This window comes from Amblyomma mixtum, chromosome 1, assembly GCF_055824585.1.
Source record: "Amblyomma mixtum isolate Tamu chromosome 1, ASM5582458v1, whole genome shotgun sequence".
In the NCBI taxonomy this organism is placed as follows: Eukaryota; Metazoa; Arthropoda; class Arachnida; order Ixodida; family Ixodidae; genus Amblyomma; species Amblyomma mixtum.
The window spans coordinates 18,123,247-18,148,354 of record NC_143012.1 but is presented as its reverse complement, the minus strand read 5'-3'; the positions used below and the strand labels follow the sequence as shown (position 1 = coordinate 18,148,354).

General features: G+C 45.7%; 2 protein-coding genes across 2 annotated transcripts; both read left to right on the top strand.

Annotated features, from left to right (window-relative positions):
• Positions 1-8,741: 8,741 nt before the first annotated feature.
• LOC149365619 (gamma-glutamylcyclotransferase-like) lies at positions 8,742-12,576 on the top strand. The gene is made up of 3 exons (XM_089544655.1): positions 8,742-9,221; positions 10,859-10,992; positions 11,875-12,576. Exons 1-3 carry the CDS (start codon positions 8,943-8,945, stop codon positions 12,158-12,160), a joined length of 699 nt encoding a protein of 232 aa, XP_089400781.1. The 5' UTR covers positions 8,742-8,942; the 3' UTR covers positions 12,161-12,576.
• Positions 12,577-13,324: 748 nt separating this feature from the next.
• On the top strand, positions 13,325-24,647 carry LOC149365618 (inactive selenide, water dikinase-like protein). Its single transcript, XM_089544642.1, has 8 exons — positions 13,325-13,475; positions 13,615-13,928; positions 15,351-15,454; positions 16,364-16,513; positions 18,447-18,559; positions 19,891-20,084; positions 21,985-22,197; positions 23,891-24,647. Exons 3-8 carry the CDS (start codon positions 15,359-15,361, stop codon positions 24,073-24,075), a joined length of 951 nt encoding a protein of 316 aa, XP_089400768.1. The 5' UTR covers positions 13,325-13,475; positions 13,615-13,928; positions 15,351-15,358; the 3' UTR covers positions 24,076-24,647.
• Positions 24,648-25,108: the final 461 nt, after the last annotated feature.

The following is a 25,108-nucleotide window of genomic DNA, read 5'->3' as shown; positions in this document are numbered from 1 at the left end:
AATGTTCCGCAGGTCAGCGGAATCTTACAGATTACTTCAGTTTCGCATTTTGCAAATATATTTATAGGCTTGGTAGTGCAGCGTTTGTTCCATCCGCCGGAGAGTTTCTGCTCAAAGACCTGAAAGTTTTGCCAAGCAAGCCTTGGCAATGCCCCTCCTGACTAGTTTTGAATGCTTAGAATCGTAGGGCAAGCGCCCTTTTTATGTTCTAGGTGAGTATACATGCAGCACGCTAGTCAAGATAGGTATTTCCAAGGCTTGGTTCCAGAATGCTATGAAAAATTGGCAGTGGTTTAGCACTGGTGAAACCTGGAGGATTGCGAAAGCAACGAGGAGAGAGAGAGAAAGGCGATGGAGAGAGCGCGGCAGCGGCCCCGGCACGCTAGCTGTGCGCCGCTACTGCGCATGCGCAAATGGCGAGCGCGGCGGCGGCACCTCTGAGCCACCCGCGCAGCGACGGCGGCGGCGCGCCAGCTGTGCGCCGTGTGACGTCACTGCTCCTCGCGCATGCGCAGTATGGCCTTTCGTCAGCTTCGCGAAATGGCTCGGCGACTCGCGTAGTGTTGCTTTCGCAACAAAAAAGTTGCTGCCATATTGTGCCAATCAGCGTCATAACGCAGAACAAACGCTTTTCTGGTGCGGGCTTTCCATCAGGAATGACAAGAACAGTAGCAGAATCAGTATTAAAGCAAATTAATGGCAGCGCTAAGAAAGAAAAGAAAGATACTAGTGACTACAGGAAGAAAATCTAAGTTGTGCCGTATTTGCACAAAATGACGAACAATATAAAAAAAAAGTTGCCTAGCAAAACTTTTGCGCAATAACTACCCCTTGCGAACGGAGCAAACGCTGCACTGCGAAACATAAAATGTTTGCAAAATACGAAACTAATCTGTAAGAATCCGCTGACCTCTGGAAAATTTTACATACGACATACGGGTGACTGTGTGAACGAACAGTTGCGCAAGCACCGAACGAAAACTGGCGCCGGTGAGGACGGCAATCTTGCATGGCATTGTAGCAGATGTCCCATGAAATGTTCCGCGCGTTTTGCAGATGTTTTTATCGTATACGTTATAGAAAAACACAAAGAGCACGCGAAATCTTTGAGGCCTTCCACATAGCGAAACATGGCGATGCTTGTACGAGTTCTCCATCTCTAGCGCTCCCATCTGAGGAATTCAGTTTTTTTGAATGACTTTGTATAGATGACCTGCCCTGGCTTGGCGCATGCGTGGCTGTTACTAAGCGGTCTGTGTTGAAAAAAATGTCTGTTGTTAACCCAGCCCTCGTCCTGTGCGGTTCTCCCTTGTGTGCCTTTTTTTTTTTGGCTGAAAAACAGGCCCACCATTCAGCTTTATTTGCGTCAGGTGACAACAAAATTACGCCTTCTCACTGTCCCACGTGACACCCGGTTCTCTACCTTCATTGGTCAGAACATGGTCATGAAGAGAGGCCGCTCTTAATGAGCGCATCACTGCATACAAATTTAGACATGGAGAACAGATATGTACAGCCCTTGTCAAAAGTTTGGAGCCCAGAGGGTTTGCTTCTGAAGCACACTGTCTGGTTCGTAATGCATCTCCAGCGCTCCAAATTTGCTGAAGGTAAGAAGATTTCTGGTCCTGCCTCCTCCAATGGGTACGACTACCACGAATGTTACAGGAGTCCCACTGCGAGGCTTAGAAGCAAACCCTCTGGGCTCTAAACTTTTGACAAAGACTGTACATATTTCCCTTAATGCAAAGAATGAATGGCGAGTGGAAGCTACAACGGCACAGACATGCGAGGGTCATGGGTTCTATAACTATCAAGTTTGCTGTCATTAAAAGCTATCCAGGCTAACGAAAGAAATCTCTTATTCAAGTGCGTTTTCTTAGCTACATTGGTAGGAGCGGCTGTCACAATTTCTGGCATGATGTGTACCAAACACTGTGCCATTCAGCTCAAGACTGACTTGCGTCTGGCCAAGATGTGACGTAGGGCTAGTTGTAGCTTTGGCAAACAGGAGTAAACTGTGCTCTACGACAAAGGACGACATGAAAAAAGGAGACAGTATACCACTGCAGACTCAGCGAGCGAAGCGCTGAGTCTGCACTCTGCGCTTCGAACCAGAGCGCAGTTTACACTACATTTACACCCTATTTTACACCATGCTATACACCGCATGATCCCACCATCTTTTGCGCCCCGTTTTACGCCCGAGATAACAATCTTTTACGCTATGTATTACACCCCAGATTAAGCCGTCTTTACACCATGACAATTACACCCGCAGTTTGCCTCCGCTAACCTCCAGTGTGAGGATTAAGCATTTGCACGACTTCTACACTTTTCAAACACACGTCTTTGGGTCGCGTGCACCTACACATCAGCCAAAACGAATGCTATCTCTCGTAAACCAGACACATAATTATGTTGGGTATTACAGCCCACTGGCGACCAAGGCTATCATACGTTAAATCTGTCTTTTGCTTCAAAGGTAAGGATTGTTACAGACGTTTTATAGACGCGACAGGCGCAGAAACGAAGGCTAAACTGTTTATATTTTAATCGTATACGTGACACGCAAGGCATTACTCAGTTAAACTAGCGCACAGACGGTACGATCATCTAATCATTTCTTTTCTTTTTGTTTTTTGGTGCAGAGGGAAAACCTGTCGGCGACTTTTGAGAGCGTGCAGAGGTTGTTCTCGAGACTCGAGGACCGGCTGAAAACCAGTTCCCTTCCGCATTGGCGACCCGTTCGCCCATGACTCAACTGTGTGTTTTTCCGGACGAATCAGCGGTTCGCATGCAGAGCGTGACAATAGTCAGATATGCCATTAGCAAGTGAAATGAGGTGGGGAGGGAAGACAAGAGAGCGAAAGAAGGCCCCCCAGAGTCGCGCGACACAAAAGAACCGTATACAGTCCAAACTATTCCGCACCTTTCACGCCTGAGCCTTTTATGTGTATCAAGGCCAGGCCACTGCGAAGCTGGCTTTGACGCACGAAAACGTATACGCTGGATGGCGACGCTGTTGATATTGTTTGTTTGCTTTTTTTTTTAACTATACGCTAAAGACGCTCGGGTGGCCGAAAATAATCCGGAACCCTCCACTACGTACGGCAGCTCTTATGGACCTATAAGTGGAGCTTTAGGGACGTCTGCATTTGCCATACCAACTGCTACTACGGCGTTCTCATTATGCAACTATAACGTCTGAAATGACGACTAACAGTAAAATGTCACCTATATGCCGTATTTCAGCGAATTTATATAAAAGCCGCATTTAACTAGGTGAATGAGGATGATTTTGTCGAAATTTAAGAGTTATTTCATTTCTGTACCTTGCAGATATACACGTACTGCAGGGTATCGAGGGACCAACGTACGGTGCAAACAGAGTACGTACATGCTATACGCAAGCATTATAAAGCGACAGTTGGTCACTTTCTAATTAATTATTCATTCATTCGTTCATCGGAGCGTGGTTAAATTCGGGTTGATACGGTAATTGTATACGCACGGTTATTTCTTTTTAATTGAAGCACATGCACCATTTGACTTTGACCTAAAGTGACCAGACGTCCCGATTTAGGCGGGACATGTCCCTCTTTTGCGTTCGTTGCCCCGCTGTCCCGCCAGCATGCATGTGGGACGGCGTTTTGTCCCGCCTTCGCTGCACTGGCTACACCCGCCCTGCCTAGCTCCACCGAACCAGCCTAAATAATGGAAGAAACAAGCCATAGCCAGGTGGCTCGCAAAAAACACCCGCGACCACGAGTCGCGCCTTTTTCGCGTTAAAAAGGGCTCCCTGGGCGCTGCCATATTGTTCACTGGACTGCAGTGGGCACCTCGCGCTAGCACGGTAGAAGCGGCGGCGGAACCGGTTTTCGGCAGTCCAGAGAAGGGGTGTTTCGATTAAGCTCTACTCATACCTTTACATCTATACAGTGCGGGTGGAGGCATTCAAGGAGTTTTGCGACTTCGCATCTGTAGAGTACCAGCGACTTCTGAGCTACAGCAAGACGAGGTGGTTGGCATTAATGCCAGCTGTTGAGAGGGTGTTTAAGCTCTTTCAGGCTTTGAAGTCATTCTTTTTGTCGGCAGACAAATGCCCCTCTCTGATTAGGTCATTTTTTGAAAACCCATGTGGAGAGCTCTGGCTCCACTTTCTGCACAACCAGGCTGCCATGTTTCAAGCGACTGTGTTGCAGATTGAAGGAGACTCGAAGACTGCCATCGAAGTTCACAAGGCCCTGAACGAGCTGCAGACCAAAGTCCAAGACAGACATCAGCAGGCATTTCTGCCATCAAGTGTGCGCTCCAGGGTAACATCACTTGAGGAACTAGGAGAAGTTAGAAGAGGATCGGTAGCAGAAGTAGCGAGGAAGTTCTACCAGACCTGCACGTCGTACCTCGAGCGATGGTGCAACCAGTTTGATGAGATCAGCAATCTCTCGTGGGCCTCTCCCGAGTCAGCACCGCTTTGGGACGATGTGCAAAGAAGTGAGCAGCTCATAACTTCACAGTTCAGTCACATCAGTCTTGATGAGAACGATTTGTTTGACGAAGCCTGTAACGTTTCGCGTTATGTCACGGCTCAAAAACTAGAGGGATGGAAGAGCCAGAAGAAGCCCGTCGGAGAACGGTGGGTAGATGTTCTTCGGCACTTTGAGACGAATGATGTGCCGTGCGACAACATGAGGGCAATTATTGAGTACTGCATGTGCTTGCCAGGAACAAATGCACCAGTGGAGCGGGTGTTTTCTCTCATGAACAAGATCTGGTCTGCAGAGAAGACGCAGCTTCAAGTGACGACCCTTAAAGCGATGTTGATGCTCAAAGTGAATGTGCACATGACATGTGAACATTACCACGGACACATCTGCAAAAATGAAGGGCTGCTGAAGAAGATTCATTCAAGCCAGAAGTATTAAGTGTGTGCGCCAGCTAGGCAAGAGCTGGAGGAAAAGAAATGCTGCATGATATAGATAAAATAATAAAAAGTGCATGTCTAAACTATTAGCCGTGTCATTAAGAGGGACCCCCCCCCCCCCCCCCCCCCCTCAGTGTCCCGCTTTGGGGTCTGAGGAATATGGTCACTTTACTTTGACCTCGCTACGCACAAGGAGAAAAAAAGAGAGAGAGAGAGAGAGAAGGAAGGGAATGTGTAAATGTTTGTTTGTTTATGGGGTTTAACGTCCCAAAGCGACTAAGGCTATGAGAGACGCCGTAGTGAAGGGCTCCGGAAATTTCGACCACCTGGGGTTCTTTAACGTGCACTGACATCGCACAGTACACGGGCCTCTAGAATTTCTCCTCCAAAGAAATTCTAGCCGCCGCGGCAGGGATCGAACCCGCGTCTTTCGGGCCAGCAGCCGAGCACCATAGCCACTGAGCCACCGCGGCAGCAGGGATATGTAAACAAGGCACAATTAAATTTAATGTCTAGAGCAGCAGCTGTAAACGTTACTCTATATCCTAGACACTGCCTAAAATAAACGAAGCAATAAGAAAAAGAAACGGCGTAGAATGAAGTCATGTATATGCCTCTCCTTGAGACCGCGAGGGCCAAGAAGGAGGTAAATATTGCTCACATTTCGTATGGCACAAAAGGAAGGAAAAAAGATCGCACTTGACACTGTCAAAACAGCCGTTGTTTGAACACCTGCGCCGACGAGGCAAACTACGCTCTACAACAGCCATATATCTTACCTACGGACTTTTCGGCAGCTGTCGCGCTGAAAGTTTTAATTTTTTTTTTCAGCCCTCACTGCGAACGCGAAAAGGAGTGAGAAGTATACCTCCGCTTTCGCCGGTACATTATACGTTACTTGTTTTCTCGTTGTTCCAGATATACCCTAGCTTTCCACAGCGACGCACAAACTGCGCGCGATCCGCTATAGGTATGTCACGAAATGGAACTCATGGCGTTGTATCAAACGTCGCATATATCGCGCCGTCAGTTCGGTCAATCATGGACCATGAGTAAACGGTAGTTTCGCGAGCCAAAGTACTGATGTGAAGCCGCGCCTCTGAAACGTAATTAAGCTGAGCCGATACGGTCCAAAGATTGTCTTGGGCCGCTATTATTACAACCGTCGAACGAACATCAATGAAAAATAAACGAATAAACGTCCTCCTTCACAGCATGTTCGACACTGCACGAATTACAGGTGTCATCAACGTTCAAGACAGACGACTGAACTACACGAATAAACCCTTTTCATTTTGTCTTTTGCGTATACAGCATATATCTCTCGAAAGAAATGAAAATCAAAGTTAAAATAATTCGTGCTTTTCCTCAACAGAGAGAGAGAGAGGGAAAGGCAGGGATGTTAACCAGAAAGGATTCCGGTTGGCTACCCTGCACAGGGGAAGGGAATGAGGGGAATTAAAGAGGAAAGAGAGAAGTAACGGGAAATAATCAGCAACAAAGGCACTCGACGTGCACTGCCACCTGTGCGATGGAGACCTTTAAAACGCTGGATCAGCGCTGAACGTGATGGTCATGTAACTATATATTACATGTGCAAACAGGATGTGCGACATGACCTCATGCACGACTTTGTTTGGTTTGGTTTATGGGGTTTAACGTTCCAAAGCGACCCAGGCTATGAGAGACGCCGTAGTGAGCGGCTCCGGATAATTTCAACCACCTGGGGTTCTTTCACTTGCACTGACACCGCACAGTACACGGGCCTCTAGAATTTCGCCTCCATAGAACATCAAACCGCCGCGGCCGGGATCGAACCCGCGTCTTTCAGGTCAGCAGACGAGCACCATAACCACTGAGCCTTGTCGACAAACAAGTGGTAAGCAGGTTGTAGAGAACTCGTCAGCTCGAACATGTATGAACCGATCTATCGCAAGCGCTCGATACCGACATGCATAAACAAGAATTGGCCACGCGAAAATGAGTAGGGCCCAGCACAGGAGACGATTATCTACCATCGTGGCACGCAGCGGGTAATAAGGGCCAGGGATGAATGCTTCGGCGCTCACAGTCAGCCTAATTAAGAACAGCTCCAATAAGAATAATTGATGTGCGCGCATCCCACACGCACATCAAGCAGTCGCAGCTCAAGTGTCGGAGTTCAGCGACGCGAACACCTGCAGGGTCTTTGGAAAGCTGCACGACGTCACCTGACCATCTTTGTAGACGCGCTGAAATGTGTCTGAACAACGCAGAAGTTCACCGTTACTGCGGCATCTGAGCAACTCACACTGAAACCCAATTCTCGCCGTAATTCACATCAAGCACCGCGGTTCAACAAATAACGTCGCGTTAGAGGGGCACTGAATGAATCATCACAGCTAATAGATTAACGACTATCTGCCATCCTGCCTACGGAATGCAGGTTTTCGCAAGAAAACAACGGAGTGGCGTCAGCCGATGCCTTGAGACCGTCAGTGGAGAACCTTGCGCGAAGCACGAACTGCGCGACCTTTTCAAGAAATGCAGACACGAAGAGACGAAAGCAGCAGCACACGATGAAACCACTGCGGCGCATTTCTCACAGCAAACACGTCATGCCGACACATAAGCCCTTAACCAAGGTAGCGTGAATCGCCCATCAATCCGAAGAAATCGCGCTGGCAGCACGCACAAGCTAAACTCGAGCAACAGACCACCGATATACGCATGCACGCTGCGAAAGCAAAAATACGTGCGGCGCGCGGGCTCGTGCGTGCCAAGCCAATCCCGATGCAGGGACGACACGCTGGCCCGACGATAATGACACAGTAAAGGCGTTAGTAAGCGCCGGGACTCACACATTTAGGTCGCTTATCCGGACGAGATAAATGTCGCGGCTGCGATTAGGCCTGCAGACGACCAGCTGACTGAATGGCCGCGCACTGCCCGAGCCTTGTGCCTTGTGGCGACCACAGCCGCTGCACTCCTGGTCGACGTTCCTTCAAAAAGCAATTCAAATTCAAGCAAAACTTTTTAACTTGCGGATGGTCGCGCCACCTAGGCACAAATTGACAAACTGCGCCACACTTAAAATAGAAATGTTGCTGCAAACTGTTTGCGTTGCTCAGAGATGGCGAGGGCATCTGTTAGGTCCAAATCTGACACGGCATTGCAAGGTTGCGCTAAGCGCTGAGCATGATGGGTGCGCCGGTTCCCCGTCATTTCACTCTCTCCTTCGCTCTTTCTCGCAGCAGACGACAAGGGCGTCCGCAGAACTTTTTCCAGGGGGGTGCACCCGATGTCTGGGGATGGGGGAGGCGGTAGGTTTGTAGTTGTTTTCTACTAGGGCATAAATAATATCCGTAATCCCAAGGGGGGGCAACCGCCCCCCCTTGCCCCCCCTTCCGGACGCCCATGGCAGACGACGGAAGGTGGCCTCCGCTAAACCTCCGCTTCACCCATCATTTTCGTCCTTGCCTGAAAACGAGAGGAAAAGGAAGGAGCTCGAGTCGTTTCATTGCCTTTTTTTTTTGCATTTCGTTCCCTTTGGACCGTGTGTGCCGTTACGCTCCTCCAGCTTTTCCTTGTCCAGCCTCAGGAGCGTAACAAGAATAAATAAAATTGTACTGGAACAATAATAACAAAGGACCGTTGATCGCAGAAACCGGTCCGGGCGCTTTCTCTTGCACGGATATCGTCGCTATGCAGGCGTTGTTTTCGGTCATATTCATTGCACGATAGGTCGGGCAACGAGTCCGTGCAAGGTTATGAAAAGTAGCACAAGAAAAAAAAGAAAGACTTGAGGATGTTTACATAGTTGCCTGGATACCGGTTTCGTCACACCGTCCCGAACTGCGCAGCCAATGGCGTTCACGTGCTTTCGCACGTTCTCAGCCGGCGTCTCGCCGTACTCTTACCAACTCGACTATCTGCACGTGTCCGTCATGCGAGCTTTTGTGTTTATCTTGCGCTACGGCGCTCTGTAATGTATGGCATGTGCCAAAGGACACTGTAGCTGTAAAACCGGCTGCCTGTGATGCTTCGGCCATTACTGTGTCTGCCATCGCCGCGACGGGAGCTTACAAGCTTACTCCGTTCGCTCGTAGCAGACCGGAGGACGGTACTGAAAGGTGGCAGCATTTTGGTGGTGACACCCACACACTGTACGAGGTCCTGTGCGAACATGACGACTTCGGTCGAGAAGACCCACAGTCCGGACGAAGTTCTGTATTTTGCATATGGAAGCAACATGTGGTCAAACCGCATGCACATATGTAATCCGACGGCCAAGTTCTTCGACATTGGCGAGCTTGAGGTAAGTTCTTCTGCGCTCGAAAGACTTGGAAAACAACCTCGCATGCGCCGCGCGACATTTGCCGCCTGACCTGCTGCTGACGCCGCATCCGATAAGAAGCGAATGTTTCTTATCGTAGGCTTTGATATGTTTTGTTATTGCAAGTGAGATATTTAGTTCTGTTAAGTGTGGCGTAATGTACTACACCAGCGAGTATGCATGCATTTGTACCTTCGTTTCGGGGGGAAGGCCGAATTTTTGTGATATCTTTGCAGCCCGCGCAAAATTTATAGAAACATCAGGATTAGCTAGAATCCTTTCGAGAGTCTAATTGCGAAGTGTATTTCGCAATCAGCTGCACTCAGGTACTGAATAGAAAGTGGTAGCTGCAATAAACTAATTTCAATTAGCCCGGCTCTGTTAATTACTGGTGATCTAATTAACCCACACCATCCCCATTAAACCTACGTCACGCAAACCAAAGCATCATTTCTGCTGGAACACAGACTGACATCACAGTATCAAGGGGCAGGAGTTGTTAGTCGGCACTGTTCTGAAGCAGCTAGGTATTCAATATTGACAGTTGTGGTTCTTGAGATAGAGAAGAAAAAGGTTTGTGGAAAACAATAAGATTTATAAGCATTTTCTCGCTGTAACCTAGCTATTATAAGTTTATTGTGCTGTAGCCATGTAGTAGCCAAGTAATTGAAATTAATAGAAATATATGACATTAACTCAATTAAACTACCTTATTTTATGCTGTACCACAAACCGTCATCTTGCAAATAGTCTTCTTGAGTGGGAAATAAGCCCCCAAATATCCCAACTTACTGAAGATGGGTTTGATTTTTGTGCAATTTTCAGCACCACAAATGTGGAAGCTTAGGCAGGTTGGTGGATATTCAAACTCTAAACAATGCGAACCAGTCGATGGAGGGAAGAGGAGACATACAAATGTGTGCTTTATGTATGTATTTTTTTTCTGTCCCTTGTCTGGTTCAGGCATGTTTTGAGCATGTATAAAATCTAGAAACAAAAGGCCCTGAGGAACTGGGGCACGAGTGAAAACCTGAGGCGAGGGCAGGGAGCATTTCATGACACTTGCCCAGTGGAATTCTGCTGACCTATTTTTGATAGCTGAGTCATAGCGGACACTACAATATAGACGAGCGAGTCAGTTGACACACGTAGCCCTACACTACAATGTAGACGAGCGAGTCAGTTGTCACACGTAGCCCTACACTGAAAGCAAAATTGGCGCACAGCTGGGCCTGTCTTGTGAAAAAGATATTGAGATGGTGATAGAATTTTTGTTTCTATTTTAAAAATTTCTAATTTCACTGCACATGTATTCTTCTAACTTTGTAGCCTTTGACAGTAAGACGCAGTCTGGGCATACTTTACTAAATGTGTTTATGGCTAATTTTTGACACCAACTACAAAGTTCAGTTTTCCAGCTACTCTACTTTGTACAGTGCTAGTGAAAGAAAAAATAACAAAAGGAGCATCAAATGGAACACAGCTGTTAATGCTGAATTGGTTTTCAGTAGTGTTTTTACAACTTTCAAGGCTGCTGCAGTTTGGCTGAGGGATGAAATCTTGCTTCTGTGGTGTAATGTGTGGGGAGAAATTGAGAACTTAAATGTTGTTTTCTGCAGGGATATCGTGTAGTTTTCGTCGACGAATATCAAAGCTGGCAAGGTGCAGGCGCTGCACTCGAGAAGGATGATCAACGGACCACACATGGTGTGGTGTGGACAATTCCAGAGAAAGAATTAGAACACCTCGACAAGTGAGTTATATTTATAACAATAACTGATGGGCAGTATGGTCAGACATGACACATTGTTTCTCAGAGAGACACGTTGGTTCAGCGCTGTTTATCGTTCCTTCTCGTCCTCTGGCCTTGTGCCGTTGCGCCGTTTCACAAGAAATCATGGAGTTATATTTGTTGACAACAGAAATCCAAAACTTGTTGCTGAGTCTTGCAACAAACACTTCACGAATGGAAACTACTAAACATTCTGTTCTGTGTGACAGCAAGATGGCAATTGATGCTTGTACTTATGTACTGAAGAATTTCATGCACCACCACTAGCAGGCTATGCACAAGACAGAAATGAAGCCCACAACACAATACCTTGCCTTGCAGTCTTCGTGGTCGTGCTTGAGAGCTTTGCATAATGTGCACTAAACCAAAACTAATCTAAAATCTAGTACTTTCGTATTATGTTTTCTAATCATGGATTTGTCGTGGACTTTTGACAAAAGCTGAATATGATACCTTAGAAAAGGGAAAAATGCTAGCTGAAACAAGAATGGTTTGTAAATGTGGTGTTGTGTCCTCAGGCATGCATTGCCACTTTGGATTTGAATGAATCAAGCACTCATCTCGTCATCACTGAGCATCTGTGAAAAAAGCAGCTGTGATTGATTTCAAGTAATTTTACACTGCAAAAATTGGCCTGGCCTAACCATTTTGTGTCTGGCTGGACTGCGTCTTAGGTTGCCATGTATTTTGCGTGAACCAAATGCTTATCGTTATTTTTTAACCTGTTTTCGGTGGCAGCAAGAAAAAAGGAATATCTGCATTTATTTGAATTCTGAGAACCCTGATAACTGCTTTGTTTCTCAATACTAATGTGCCATCTCATTTTTTTCTCCTCAAACACAGGCAAGAGAGTTCCTATGACGCAGGCAATGTGACCGTGAAGCTGTCCTCAGGAGAAAAGGTGGTCTGTCGTACTTATTTCTATAGCACCAAGAAACCTGGGAAGAAGTGTCTACCTTCGCTTCTCTATAAGGCGGTCATCGTGGCTGGAGCAATTGAGCACAAGTTGCCGGAGACTTATGTGCGGGAACTCATCAAACAGCCTGACAATGGCAAAACGGAAGGCATCAGCGTTGGAATTGATGTTGGGAAGCTGCGATCAGATGTGAATGGGTACTTAACTATATAACTTTGTGGGTTTCAAGTTAGGCGAGATGTCATTACTGAGCAATTTCATGAGCACTTGCTCAACCAGCAGCAAGTGCGGAAGCACGTAATTTGGCGTGAACGCCCCACTAGCTGCAGGTAGCACTCCAGCCAATTTAGCAATGGTACATTGGAGAGCACAGATGTAATGGTTTATATTAGTCTGGTCGTGCACCAACAGCAGCTGTTCAGTATGAGGTGTGCCGGCAAATGCTTGCCTGAACTTTGCTTTTTCATGTTCACGGCGGGAGATGTGATAAAATCGCTGCACGTTTCCTGTCATGCCTCTATCGGCTACTGCTATAATAAAAACGCAACGCTGTCACTCGGGTTTTTGCAATTTTTTGTTATAGGCTTTTTCAAGAGCGCATCGAATAAAGGCATTTCTTTTGTTGCAAAGCTGCAAGTTGTGGCTCCTTATTTCACATTTCTTGAAATTCCCTTCGACGAGATTTGGCATGCACGTGCTTTCCTTTTATATTTTCGCTGTCTTCTTCATGTGGTCGATCTAAACATTCTGCCTCTCTGCGGAGCAGCGACGGCATTCGAGGACGGTAATTTGAGTGTTCGAGGCCGCAAGGCGCGCGCTGGCATCCCCTGCGTGCAGATCAAGGTGATCTTGCCCCTGTCCTCGGCGGGTTTGCGCCGGTTTTCAGCCGTTCCGAGAAGATCTTACAGCTTTCAGTGTGCCTTGATAACCTCGCGCGGTGTTGCGCTATCAGCCGCAAAGATACTTCCCAGAGCTTTCTCGTGCTTACCCCAGCAACGGCAAGGACTATCATTCAAGGAGCTTTCCGAAGCACTTGCGGTTTTATCTTTCCCGCTGATTTCGCCAGGGCATTAAAGCTTTAGGCGCGACATTCAGGCGCACTGTCAAGACTGCGTCGAAATGCCGGCACCGTATTTTGAACGGCGCTGCGGTTCTTCGTGACTGCAAGTTTTTTTTGTGTGCGCATAAAGCTTACATGCTTGAGTGACGTTGCATATATTTCAATTTTCGGTGAAAACTTTGCTTCCTGTTTTTACATTTTATTAATCATAAAGTAAATAAAAAGTATTCTTAATGACGATAGCAAAAGACTACAGCAAGCTTTGAAAAAAAGCCTCCAGAGGGCGTTACTGCAAAACTAGTTTTGCGCGGGTAGGAGTGCTACTACTAACTTGCTCTACATATATGTAAAAAAAAACAGGAAAAAACACAAACAAGTGGCAGCAGTCAAGGAAGTGAAACCCATGAAGACAGCCCTCCTGGGTCGATATTGGAGCTGCGGTCGACAGGTTCTGAGGAACGTGAGCAGGCAAGTGGGCCGACTGTCATGAGCGGTCGGTTTCGTCAATGCTCTCCGCTGCCGCCCCACTGTGTGAATTGATCTAATTGATCGGTGGTCAATTCTCATTGGCTGCAGGCGTCATTACTTCCTTTCCTCTCCTGCTCAGACTCAGAAAGCCGGCGCTGATACCCGCCGTTCGAACTTTCGCCGCGATGAGTGGTGAGGCTGCACGTGCCGATGCCGTCGCCGGCCGGCGCTACGTGGTCCGACGAGGAGCCAGTGGCGCGACGGTGACCTACCGCCCGTTCGACAACGCCGAGCACGGGCTCGAGCCGGAGTTTCGGCTCCTGGGCCTGGCTGACATGAAGGGATGAGGCTGCAAGGTTCCCCAGGGGGTGCTCAACAAACTGCTCAATTCGCTGAGGGGAGACGGCGAAGCACAGCAGACCGTGTCGCACCACCCTGAGGGAACACAGATCGGTGCGTGAAAGCTTTGGAGCGGCTTGTTTCCTTTGCACATTGAACACTTGTGCAAATACTTCGTTCTTGCCTTCGCCTCATTGTAGTACAAGTACCAGGACGGCACGCTCAGTCAACTTGTGTAAGATTTTTCAACTCTGATGGAGCTTGAAACGCAGCAGCATTGCAAACGCAGCATTGAAACGAACGTACAGGGTCGTTCAAAAGTTCACAGGCCACAGGGTCTGCTTTCAAGCGGCGTATACTGCCACTTACGATAGCATCAAAGACATCAAGGTTCTCAGAGGTGAGAATAGTACTTCTACTATCCTCTACAGAGATTTTTGGCTCCAGGGGTATCGTAGCTGCCCAACTATAGCGCTCTAAAGCAGACCCTGTGGCCTGGGAACTTTTGGATGACCCTGTACTACTTGCTTCAGCACATGAGTGCTCATCGTCATGTTCTGTACTTGTACCGGCGCAAAGGTGCCCATTTGTTCACTTGCATCCCAGCAAACCAAAAACCTCTCAGAGACGTCTAGCTAGACGTCTCTGAGAGGTTTTTGGTTTGCTGGGATGTGTTAGTGTCCAATAGCAGTTGCTAACATTATTGGGCTCTCTTGTCACTTTAGTCCAGCATTCAAAGAATACAAAACGCATCAAATTATTATTGTTGATCATTTTTTTTTATCTAGGTATTTAATGTTCGGAACAGTGCACTCTGTCAACAAGCTTGCCATTTATGTCATGATGAAATGAAGCTTCGTTATAGTACCAGCATTGAAATGAATATATAATGTGAACCAAAATATACTTCCTGATCGTTTTGTTCCATGCTTCTGCTGTTTTATAAAATTGCAGGTGTTGAACAGTCATTGGTGAGAGAATGCCTCTGGCATTCAGTGTAATACATAGGTCACTGTGGGGCACAAAAAAACAGCAGTGTAACTGCTGATAAGTTTTGTTGTCATTCCAGCTTTTGAAGCAGGCTGGTTTAATTGTTGTAGTGAATTAAAACTATGTATCAGCGTTTATATTGCAGGTATTTTTCGTGCCTCACGTCACCTAAGTGTGAACCACACATCACATCCATCGTTCGGTTGATGAAACCGAATTCAAAACAGCATGAGAGAATAAATTCAATAATAAATTGTTTAGCGGTCGTCGGTGAATCCCACACGGTGATTCACGTATTCTAACGTCGACGCATCATTTGAAAGAAGAAAGTACGCAACTAAAATTAGGTGTCTATAGTCCTTTCAGTCATAAGGGCTACAAACATTGCACTGATAGTGTGCTGGCAGTTTAACCCCATTGAAGACGTTTTAGGCACCTTGTATGCTGCTTTTTAACGTATTAACTCTGAGTACTTTCCTGAAAATGTCTCTTTATCAAGTCGCTACTGATACCAACCTGACTAATGTACATCTTTTCTCCTTTCAGACATTGGCATGGATTCCAGTGTTGTGCCCCTTGGAGATTCTGGTTATTCCCTTGTTCAAACTATTGATTATTTCTATCCATCTGTTGAAGACCCCTACATAGCAGTAAGTGTTCAGCAGTGTAAAAAAAATGCTTGTGTGCATTTAAATAGCCTAATTTTAGATTGTATTCTCCAAGTTGTTTCTAACATCACAGTTCTTTGTTTTCACATTAGCCCAAGGTACTAGAAATGCTGTGTGTTAATCTTTTATAAAAAGTCATGTGTCTGTAGTGTTAATTCCAAGCGACAAAACTAAACAAGGCAGTATTAAATATATAGTTTTGTAAAGGTAGAAATATCACTAAACTTCTGCCATAACCAGATTTTGCAAGTACTAGGTTTGTTGACCTATTGATTAGTCTACATAACAGGCCACTTACTGGCCAGTCTTACTAGGCTCAAATGCACACTAAACATCTTCTTTCTATAAACCTGTAAATCTACTACAAACCAAACTATGAATTTTCTGAAAGTGTAATAAATCCAATAAGTGCATAGGGCCTCAGAGTTATCATTGCGCGCATGATTCATTTTGTAATGTGACAGCGATAAGTATGACAAAATGCATAAAAAGGCAAGGTGTATAGAGCCTAAAAGAATAGATTCAGTTTGATTTGATGAGTCATGACTATAGGGACCTATGAACAGACATGCTGGTAGTTGTAAGCTCTCGCCCTCTTCTCATAGTCACTGATTATAACTCTGTTTCTTCCCGCTTCCCTGTACTGCTTACAGTAGTAGCAGGTTAGAGCAGTCAACGAAAGTTGAACTCTCTGCCTTTCCATTCATAAAATACTTCTCTCTCTTGCTATATACAGGCATTCATTGTTGCCCAAGTCATTGTAAAATCTGTTATCAAACTTGTGGAGCTACTGTATTGAAGGTTACTGGCCTCACATTGGTGTGGTGTGCTGGCATCATGGGTACAGGATGTATTCCTTTTCAATTTTTTTTTTTTTTTCATTCTTTGCAGGGCAAGATAGCATGTGCCAACGTGCTGTCCGATCTTTATGCACTTGGTGTGACCCGCTGCGATAACATGCTGATGGTAATGGCTGTCAGCACCAAGCTCACTGAAAAGCAGAGGGATATTGTTGTGCCTCTTCTAATCAAGGGAATAAAGGTAGGATCAGGCCTTCCTGCAACAAATCACGTCCCTCACCAGCATCTCTTTTCCAAACTCTCAGCTCTGTCACTTGACCCGCTTCTCTTATCCTGGATCCAGTGTTTCTTAACTAACCGCTTGCAATTCACCGTCTTTGCCAGTCATGCATCTGAAACTACTAGAGTAATCTCCGGGGCTCCTCAAGGATCGGTTCTTGCTCCGTTACTCTTTTTAACCTTCATCAACGATTTGCCATCTGGTATTTTATCATCTGTCCGTCTCTTTGCAGACGACTGCGTCATTTATCGCCGCATCAACAATAGCAGTGATCAGGAATTATTACAGGATGACCTAAGCCGAATTCAGAAGTGGTGTTCCGACTGGCTAATGTAGCTCAACGTTTCGAAATGTTCATGCACATGTCAAGCAAACGTTCGATTCTTCATTTTTCATACTCCCTGAACTCCATAGCGCTGTCTCAAACTAACTACTACCGGTACCTCGGGATCGAGATAACAATCAACCTAACCTGGGCTAATCACATCATGAAACTATGTGCTAGTGCTTCCAGATCACTCAGATTCATCAGGAGATCACTTTCCATGTCCACCGCAGCCACCAGACAATTAGCATATGAAACGTACATTCGGGCTAAACTAGAATATGCCTCAGCAATATGGAATCCTCACCAGACCTACTTGATAGATTCACTCGAAGCCATCCAGAATCGGGCAGCACACTTCATCACCTCACAGTATAAATCTCGGCTCAGCATCACTGCATTGAAATCATCTCTCGGCATCAAATCATTAGCCTTTCGCAGGAAAATTTCAATTCTTTGTCTTTTTCACAAACTGTACTTCAACTTTCCAGCACTTCGAGAAAACCTTCTACGAGCTCCGGTACGATCATCTCGTCGTTTATTTAAGTCCTTAAGCGTACAGCGTTTGCACGGCTCCACCAATTCTTTCAAAAAATCCTTCCTTCCCAATGCGATAGAAAGCTGGAGTAACCTCCCTGAGCACATTGTCATTGAGGCTAATCCTTCCAGATTCAGACAGCTCCTAATCGACCATCTCAACGACAAATAATTTTTCCTGCACCCTGTGTCAGCTTCCAAGCCCTGCAAACTGACCAGCCTGTTCTACTTCCAAAGTTGTAATCTCTTTGTGTTTATATTTGCCACACTCTGTCATGACTTGATTATTTGAATTTGTTACTCTTGTCTTTTTTCGTCTTGTTCTACCTTTTTTCTATTCTATACTTTATATTTTCTATATTTTTCTGTATTTCTACATCCCTTCTATATTTATATTCATGTATGACTGCTGTACACCCCTGTACCACCTCCCCCCCCCTTATGTAATGTCCGTAACGGGACCTTTAAGGGTTAATAAATGATAATTATGAAAACAAGACGCGGGTTCGATCCCGGCCGCGGCGGCTGAATTTCTTTGGAGGAGAAATTCGAGACCCGTGTACTGTGCGATGTCAGTGCACGTTAAAGAACCCCAGGTGGTCGAAATTTCCGGAGCCCACCACTACGGCGTCTCTCATAGCCTTAGTCGCTTTGGGACCATAAACCCCATAAACCAACCAACCAACCAACCATAATTATGAAAACGTAAGGTGTTTGCGTCAATTTCACTTGGTTTAGGAACGCCATGGGTGCCTATCGGAACCAACCTAAGTGTGAGGACACTAGTTATATGAGCTCTTAAAATTTGAATGCAGTTTCAGATTTGTTTTTTCAGGCTAGTATGCTTAGTTTGCTGAAGAGATAACATGAGACCAGATCAAAAAGAGACACCCCTGCCAGAAGGCGTTTTTTGGTGTTTCTTTTTGTTCAAGCGTTTTAATTTTTAACTCTTTTAACTGCCTGAGTTTATGCCTCAGTACTGAAGCTATAAGCATGCCACAACTAGCTTGAATAGCATTTGCGTTTCCACAGGACTTGGCTGAAGAAGCAGGCACTAGGGTCACGGGAGGGCAGACTGTGCTCAATCCTTGGCCTATGATCGGCGGTGTGGCATCAGCAGTCTGCAGGGAGTCTGAAATTATCTCGTGAGTACAGTAATAATCTTTTTTTTTTTCTTAGTGAATTAGGCGCTGCATGCAATTTTTGTCTTTGTTCGGGTTTATGAAATGCAAAATGTGAAAATGGGAGCATTTCGGGCTTTGTTGAGCAGTATGTAAGACCGATTTTTTCAGCATGAGCGTGGTTTGTAAAAATTGATACAAACCCAACTTCATACTAAATCAAGGTATCAAGTGCTACCTTGCACCCGGCAACAACGCTCTGATGCCATAGTGCATTTCAGTGAGTCAGTGCTCGTGCTGCAAGGTTTTGCAAGTCAAGTACATGCAACAGCCCAGCAGGTCTATGGCATCGACAGTGATATTCTGAAAATCCCAGAAGAAATGTAAACAGAAAGAATTGAAGCAAGAACCCTCTAACTTTATGCCTTCCTGCAGTGTAAAGAACGACAGATATAGTCATCTATACATCATAGCGCTAAACAACGAAGACAACACAGAAGACAAGACAGGCCCTATCTAGAGGCACTAGATAGTGCCTGGCTCCATTACTTTAAGCTACAGTGATGCCATGCCTATGGTAACATCTTTGCAGAAAATTAGCTGGAGAAGTAGCCACTGCGTCCATAAATGCAAGCTGTACCAGGACATGCGGAAGGACTCTATAGGCTAAAACTGCAGTGCACATCAATGCGGACGTTTAACCATCATCATCATCATCAGCCTGACTACGCCCACTGCAGGGCAAAGGCCTCTCCCATGTCTCTCCAATTAACCCTGTTCTTCGCCAGTTGCGGCCACCGTATTCCTGCAAATTTCTTAATCTCATTCACCCACCTAACTTTCTGTCGACCCCTTCTTCGCTTGCCTTCTCTTGGAATCCACTCCGTTACCCTTAAGGACCAGCGGTTATCTTGCCTTCGCATTACATGCCCTGCCCAAGCCCATTTCTTCCTCTTGATTTCGACCAGGATGTTATTAAACCTCGTTTGTTCCCTCACCCACTCTGCCCGCTTCCGATCTCTTAACGTTACACCTATCATTTTTCTTTCCATAGCTCGCTGCGTTGTTCTTAACTTAAGCTGAACCCTCTTTGTTAGCCTCCATGTTTCTGCCCCATAGGTGAGTACCGGTAAGATACAACTGTTGTGTACTTTTCTCTTGAGGGATATTGGTAAACTGCCATTCATGAGAAAAATGTTCAACAGTTGTATCTTACCGGTACTTACCTATGGGGCCGAAACGTGAAGGCTAACAAAGAGGGTTCAGCTTAAGTTAAGAACAACGCAGCGATCTATGGAAAGAAAAATGATAGATGTGACGTTGAGAGATCGGATGCTAACCTGCTCCCTTTGCAGGCCAGACAATGCACAGCCTGGTGATGTGCTGGTGCTGACGAAGCCCCTGGGCACCCAGGTGGCTGTGAACGCTCACCAGTGGCTCGAGAAGCCGGAGCGCCGTGCTCAGCTCGACAAGGCTGGCATCAGCGAAGAAGATGTGCGCAGGGTCTACTTCCGGGCAATGGACTGCATGGCACGACTCAATCTCACTGGTCAGTGCTGATTTGCTGTCTGTAACTGTTTGTTTAGTTGTTTAGGAACTTATGTGCTGCACCCTCTGCAATAATAACTTAGGTCGTACAAGCTTCACCTACAGTAATTGTAACTGAAATACTGTGATTGGGTGATATACTGTGATTTAAAGACAGCCGCTTTAAGATGATAACACACTTAAGAATATGTACTAGCTACACATGATAGGTTCTGCAAAATATGCAATAGCAAAGGGCACTGTGACATGTAAATGTACCGAAAAAAGTAAAAGCACTGGGGAATAATTGAGAGAAAAAGAAAGGAAATGCAGGGGAGAAAAAGGACTAAGAAGGTAGAAGACAGGGAAGGAAGATGTAAAAGAAAGATGGAAGAAGTGTACGATGCTGTCGCAGCCTGAACAAGAGGTGGGAGGCAAGACAAGTGCTCTTGTTGAAACATTGGCTGGTGGACTAAAGCCTACATCTTTTGCATTTTGTGTTATGAAGCATCCCATCTTTGCAGCTCTCTCTCTACTGTCAAAACGTGTCACTCAAGTGTAATGCTCTCGGTAAGGGAAATAAAAAATAATAAAAAGCACTTAAAGGGACACTGAGGAGAAATTGAAGTTGGCTTGTATCGACAGAATACCAGCTCCTGATTACAAAAACGCCACTCATACTGACAACAAAGCTCTTGTAACGTAGAAAAGAGCAAGAACCAAAATACAGGTATCGCCGCCACAGGCCAAACTCGCAAGTACAAGCGTGATGAGATCATAGAACAAAACAGTGTTGCTAGAACGAATGGTTCTAGCAACACCAGGAACCGAGAAACCATGCATCACTGAGGCGCAGCCAATGCATGCGCAAATCTCCTTGACGTCGCCAGATGGCGCCACGTGCCCGGCTGCTACGCGCGCTCCTGAAGCATCGGGACAAATCAGCGCCTGTTTTCCGGCGGTAGGCGGGCTCCCGGTATTCCGCTAGCGGTAACAAGGTACACGGTATGCTAAAGGTGTCTATTTGCGAGAACTTCGTTGACGACTTCGAGAACGAGATCCATCGTAACGCTGGCAAAACGCCAGTGCAAACGTAATCGAAGCGACCGTAGCGACGGCCGCAATAGCCGATAGATGCCTTCAACGTGCGGCCGGCGGTAGCTTTCTTTTCGGCTGCTGCTAGGCCGCACTGCTGGCAGCCAGAAATCACGGAGTCTGCGTTACGTCATGTACACGTCATGTTTCACGTCTCTTAGTCCTCTGTCGTCATAGACGAATCCCAAGTTTGAATCAGAGCGGCGGGAAAAACTTTTTCAACTTCGAATCCAAATTTCTTAGAAATAAATGCATCTTTCGCTGCCGGCCAAGTGGCAACAAAGCCATGACATGCCGAACTATCGGATTTTACTATAAAAAAAATATTAATAGTGCTCTCCTCAGTGTCCCTTTAAGGCCTGTCATCAGTAAGTGGAAGGAGGATGCAGATTTGCCCAAGGCCTGACACAGCTGACCGGGCTTCATGCGTGAAAAGTGATTGTGGGAGCTCCATAAGGAAAAGTGTTGCTTGCAGGGGTGCAGCACACAGTTCGATATGTTGAATGTTCTGCTGAAAGGGTGTTTTTCAAGGAGATAATCTAGCTAATTCAGCGTATCCGGAACTGACTTTAGTACTTCAGTGTCTGCGCGCAAAAAAGGCTGCCATAAAATGCTAGTCTTTCGATGAGCATAACTTTTCATTTTGATGGCAAGTCTTTATCGGACAAGCAGCATTTTTTTTTTTCTTAGAGTGCGAACTGAGAAACATTGAATGAACATTCATCAGTTGTGTTTTTTGTACCTAAGTGAGCAGTAAAGTTCATTTCACACCTTCTTGTGTACAAACAGCATTAAACCCGTAATTTCTTTTGCCTGTGTTGTTTCAGGGGCTCGGCTGATGCACAAGCATGGTTGCCATGGTGCCACGGACGTGACAGGCTTCGGTCTGCTCGGCCATGCCCAGAACTTGGTGCAGGTGCAACAGCGCTCAGTGGGCTTTGTGATTCACACGCTGCCCATCATTGCCAAGGTTCCCGCCCTGCTGGCTGCCACAGGAACCTCCTTCAAGCTCATGCAGGGGTATTCAGCCGAGACCTCCGGTGAGCCACTCTCTGGCAACATGTCAAATTTTTTATTTTTTTAGTGCCTTGGACAGCTCTTTAAAACTAGACACGACACAACTTTGCAAAATTTTGCCTTCACGAAGTGCTCAAATATCTACAAAGAATTGAGTTTTATTGAAATGTTTCTTCTTGAGATCCTGTCTTGTTTCTTGGAAAGATATGTTGTTGTCTCAATTTGGGTGAAATTCATAGTGTGATGACCGACCACAGACTTTTCTTATGTAAATTACTTCCTCCACTGTCACCAGTAGTGATAAAAAAAAATTGGCAGGACAGTCATGAAACTTCATGTGTGAAAGCTGCAGTAGCAGCTAAATTTTTGCTTGATTACTTTGATGCTTTCATTCTAAGCTGAGGCTTCACGCACGTAATAGAATTTTTCTAGCGGGCTTGGAGTGGGATGGGGAGCTGGGTTGAGGATGGTGCTTCTGGAAAACAGCTGGCTTTCCCGCTTCTGTCGTTAGATTTGATTTGGGCTTCTAGTGTGTGAAGGCCTTGTGTAGGGTGGAGGTTGGTCAGTTGGTGGGGTGAGTGGGACTTCTGTTGGGTGGAGTTGATGTGGAAAGATGGGTGGCTGTTCTGTAGTGTAGAGGCTTCACTCATCGAGAATTCATACATAGAAAATGTCTTGTCTTCAAGCATATACTGCCAGTATTTTTTGCCAAGGGCCACTCTTACTAATTAGTATAATATAAAATTTTGTCAGAAACGCACGCAAGAGCATCATAATTTATTCAGTGAAGGGACTACACCTGCGATACACTAGTGGTGCGGGCGAGGTCTTCTTCTATCAACCTCAGCCTGTAGTAGGTGAAAGGACGACAACTCAGGCGATGCTTCCTAAAGAAACGTCGAGACGTTTTTCGAATTTTTAGCTCCATTTCGAAGGTGCTTGCAGCGATTCCAGAGGCCGCAAAATATTGAGTGCCAGTTAGGTTGGCTTCTCCGCACAGTGCCACCAGCACGCCACGCAACAACAGAAGGAAGCACTAGCTAGGTTGGCTTCTCCTCATTACAGCCACACTGCGTGGAAAATGGTATCTCAGAGCAAAAGCTATTGCTGTTTTCAACACCTCCATGACTGCTGACATGAGTGCAGGAGGGTTACTACAAGGCTGCATTCGTCCACGCCACTGCTTCAGGGGTACTGTTGACGGGTGTGAGAGGCGTGAATGCGTGCTGGCTGCCTGGCTTCAAACCCTCCTTGCTACTGTAGGCGAGTGCGAGATGAAGCGTGAGCTTTGCCACGATCGCTTGCCGCACCACCACCACTCACTTGTGTATCGTACCGAAGCCTGCCACTTGGCTCAAAAGAGCTCGATGTAGATTCGTTCTGGGGTCAGCCGCATTCTGTATATGAAACGAAAATTACACTTTATTAATAATATTTAGGAACAGTTTGATGCAGCCAATAAATCATAATACCTGTGTTCATTATGGTACCTAGGTTTGACTGTACATACTCTGGTTTTTTTCTTTGGAACTTGGCTTCAAACCTGCTTGGCTTCATACGTTTGGTGGGCATTCAAGTTTAAAAACATCATTTTGATTATTTTCTCAAATGCTGTTACAAATTGAGCGTGCAGAATTTCGTTTCAAGTGAATTTCGTAGGTTTTGTAGTAGGTATTGGCACTAGTGAGGTGCAAGTTTCCATTTTCCTTTCCTCAGGTGGACTGCTGATGTGCCTTCCAAAGGAGAAGGCTGAAGCATATTGCAAAGAAATTGAGGAACAGGAGGGATACCCAGCGTGGATCATTGGTGATGTTGTTGAAGGGGAGCGAGTAGCAAGGCTGACAGACTCTCCACACGTGCTCGAAGTGCCTTCAGTCGACAAGGAGTCTGAGCTGTGGTAACACGTGCTTGAGGAATAGGGAACAGGGAAAGAATTGGTTGTGAGGAAGGTTTCGAACCTTTAAAAGAGTTTTGAAACGGCAGAGTTTGAGCTATGAAGCTTTCACTGATGGGGTTAATAGTACTACAAATTTTAAATTCAAGGCATTTACTTTATAGCTGTAATATGCAACTGTGAATGCCATGTGCCTGAGTGGCCACAGCTTCGTTCATTTGCTGCAGGCCACTGACATGAGCACGAGTTAAATGAGCTCCAAGCAAACATTTTGTGCTGTGTTTGTGACATTTTATGCACTTTATAAGCACACTGATATTTTTGTTAGTCATGAAACATAGTCCTCTACATATGTTTGTTATGTATAATATTTTGCTTCTTATTTCATTTAGTGGTGTTGATGGTTTGTTCAGTTAAGAGACTGGCTGTTCCCTGAAGAGACCTTTATGAATCTGCACTGACTAAATATTATGGTGGTGTGGAGGATGTTTTGTCTCCTGTGGGCATCTCCCACAGCCTGTCATTGCTTAAGCCTGTTAGCCATTTGCCATGCATTGTGAATAAAAATATTTTGCAACAGTTCTGGATCTTGTCTGTGCTGAGCGTGTATGTGGGCACGATAAAGCTTTATTCATCGCTATCATCATAATGAACAGACATCACTTAGCACCACTAGGGACAAGTCACTCCATTCACGTCTTTTATGTGCATCGAATGACTTAACTTTTGCGAATACTTAATTTTTGCATTTTGTTGTGAATCACTTATACAATGCCTTGTGAAAAATTGCTTCTATGAATAGTTTGGGAAAAAACACTAATGGGCTTTTCACTTCTTCACAAAATTGAGTAGTACTCGCGAAATAATCCGATATGGCGACTTTACCCAAATTCGCGAAATATTGAGCTTGCAAAAAATAAGTCCCTTACAGTATCTCTTTCGGAACATGAACACAGTGCTTGATCCAGTGTGTACTTTGTGCTCTGCGGATGTCAACAATGTATATGGCACTCCCACATATTCCTGCATGGTGTACATAA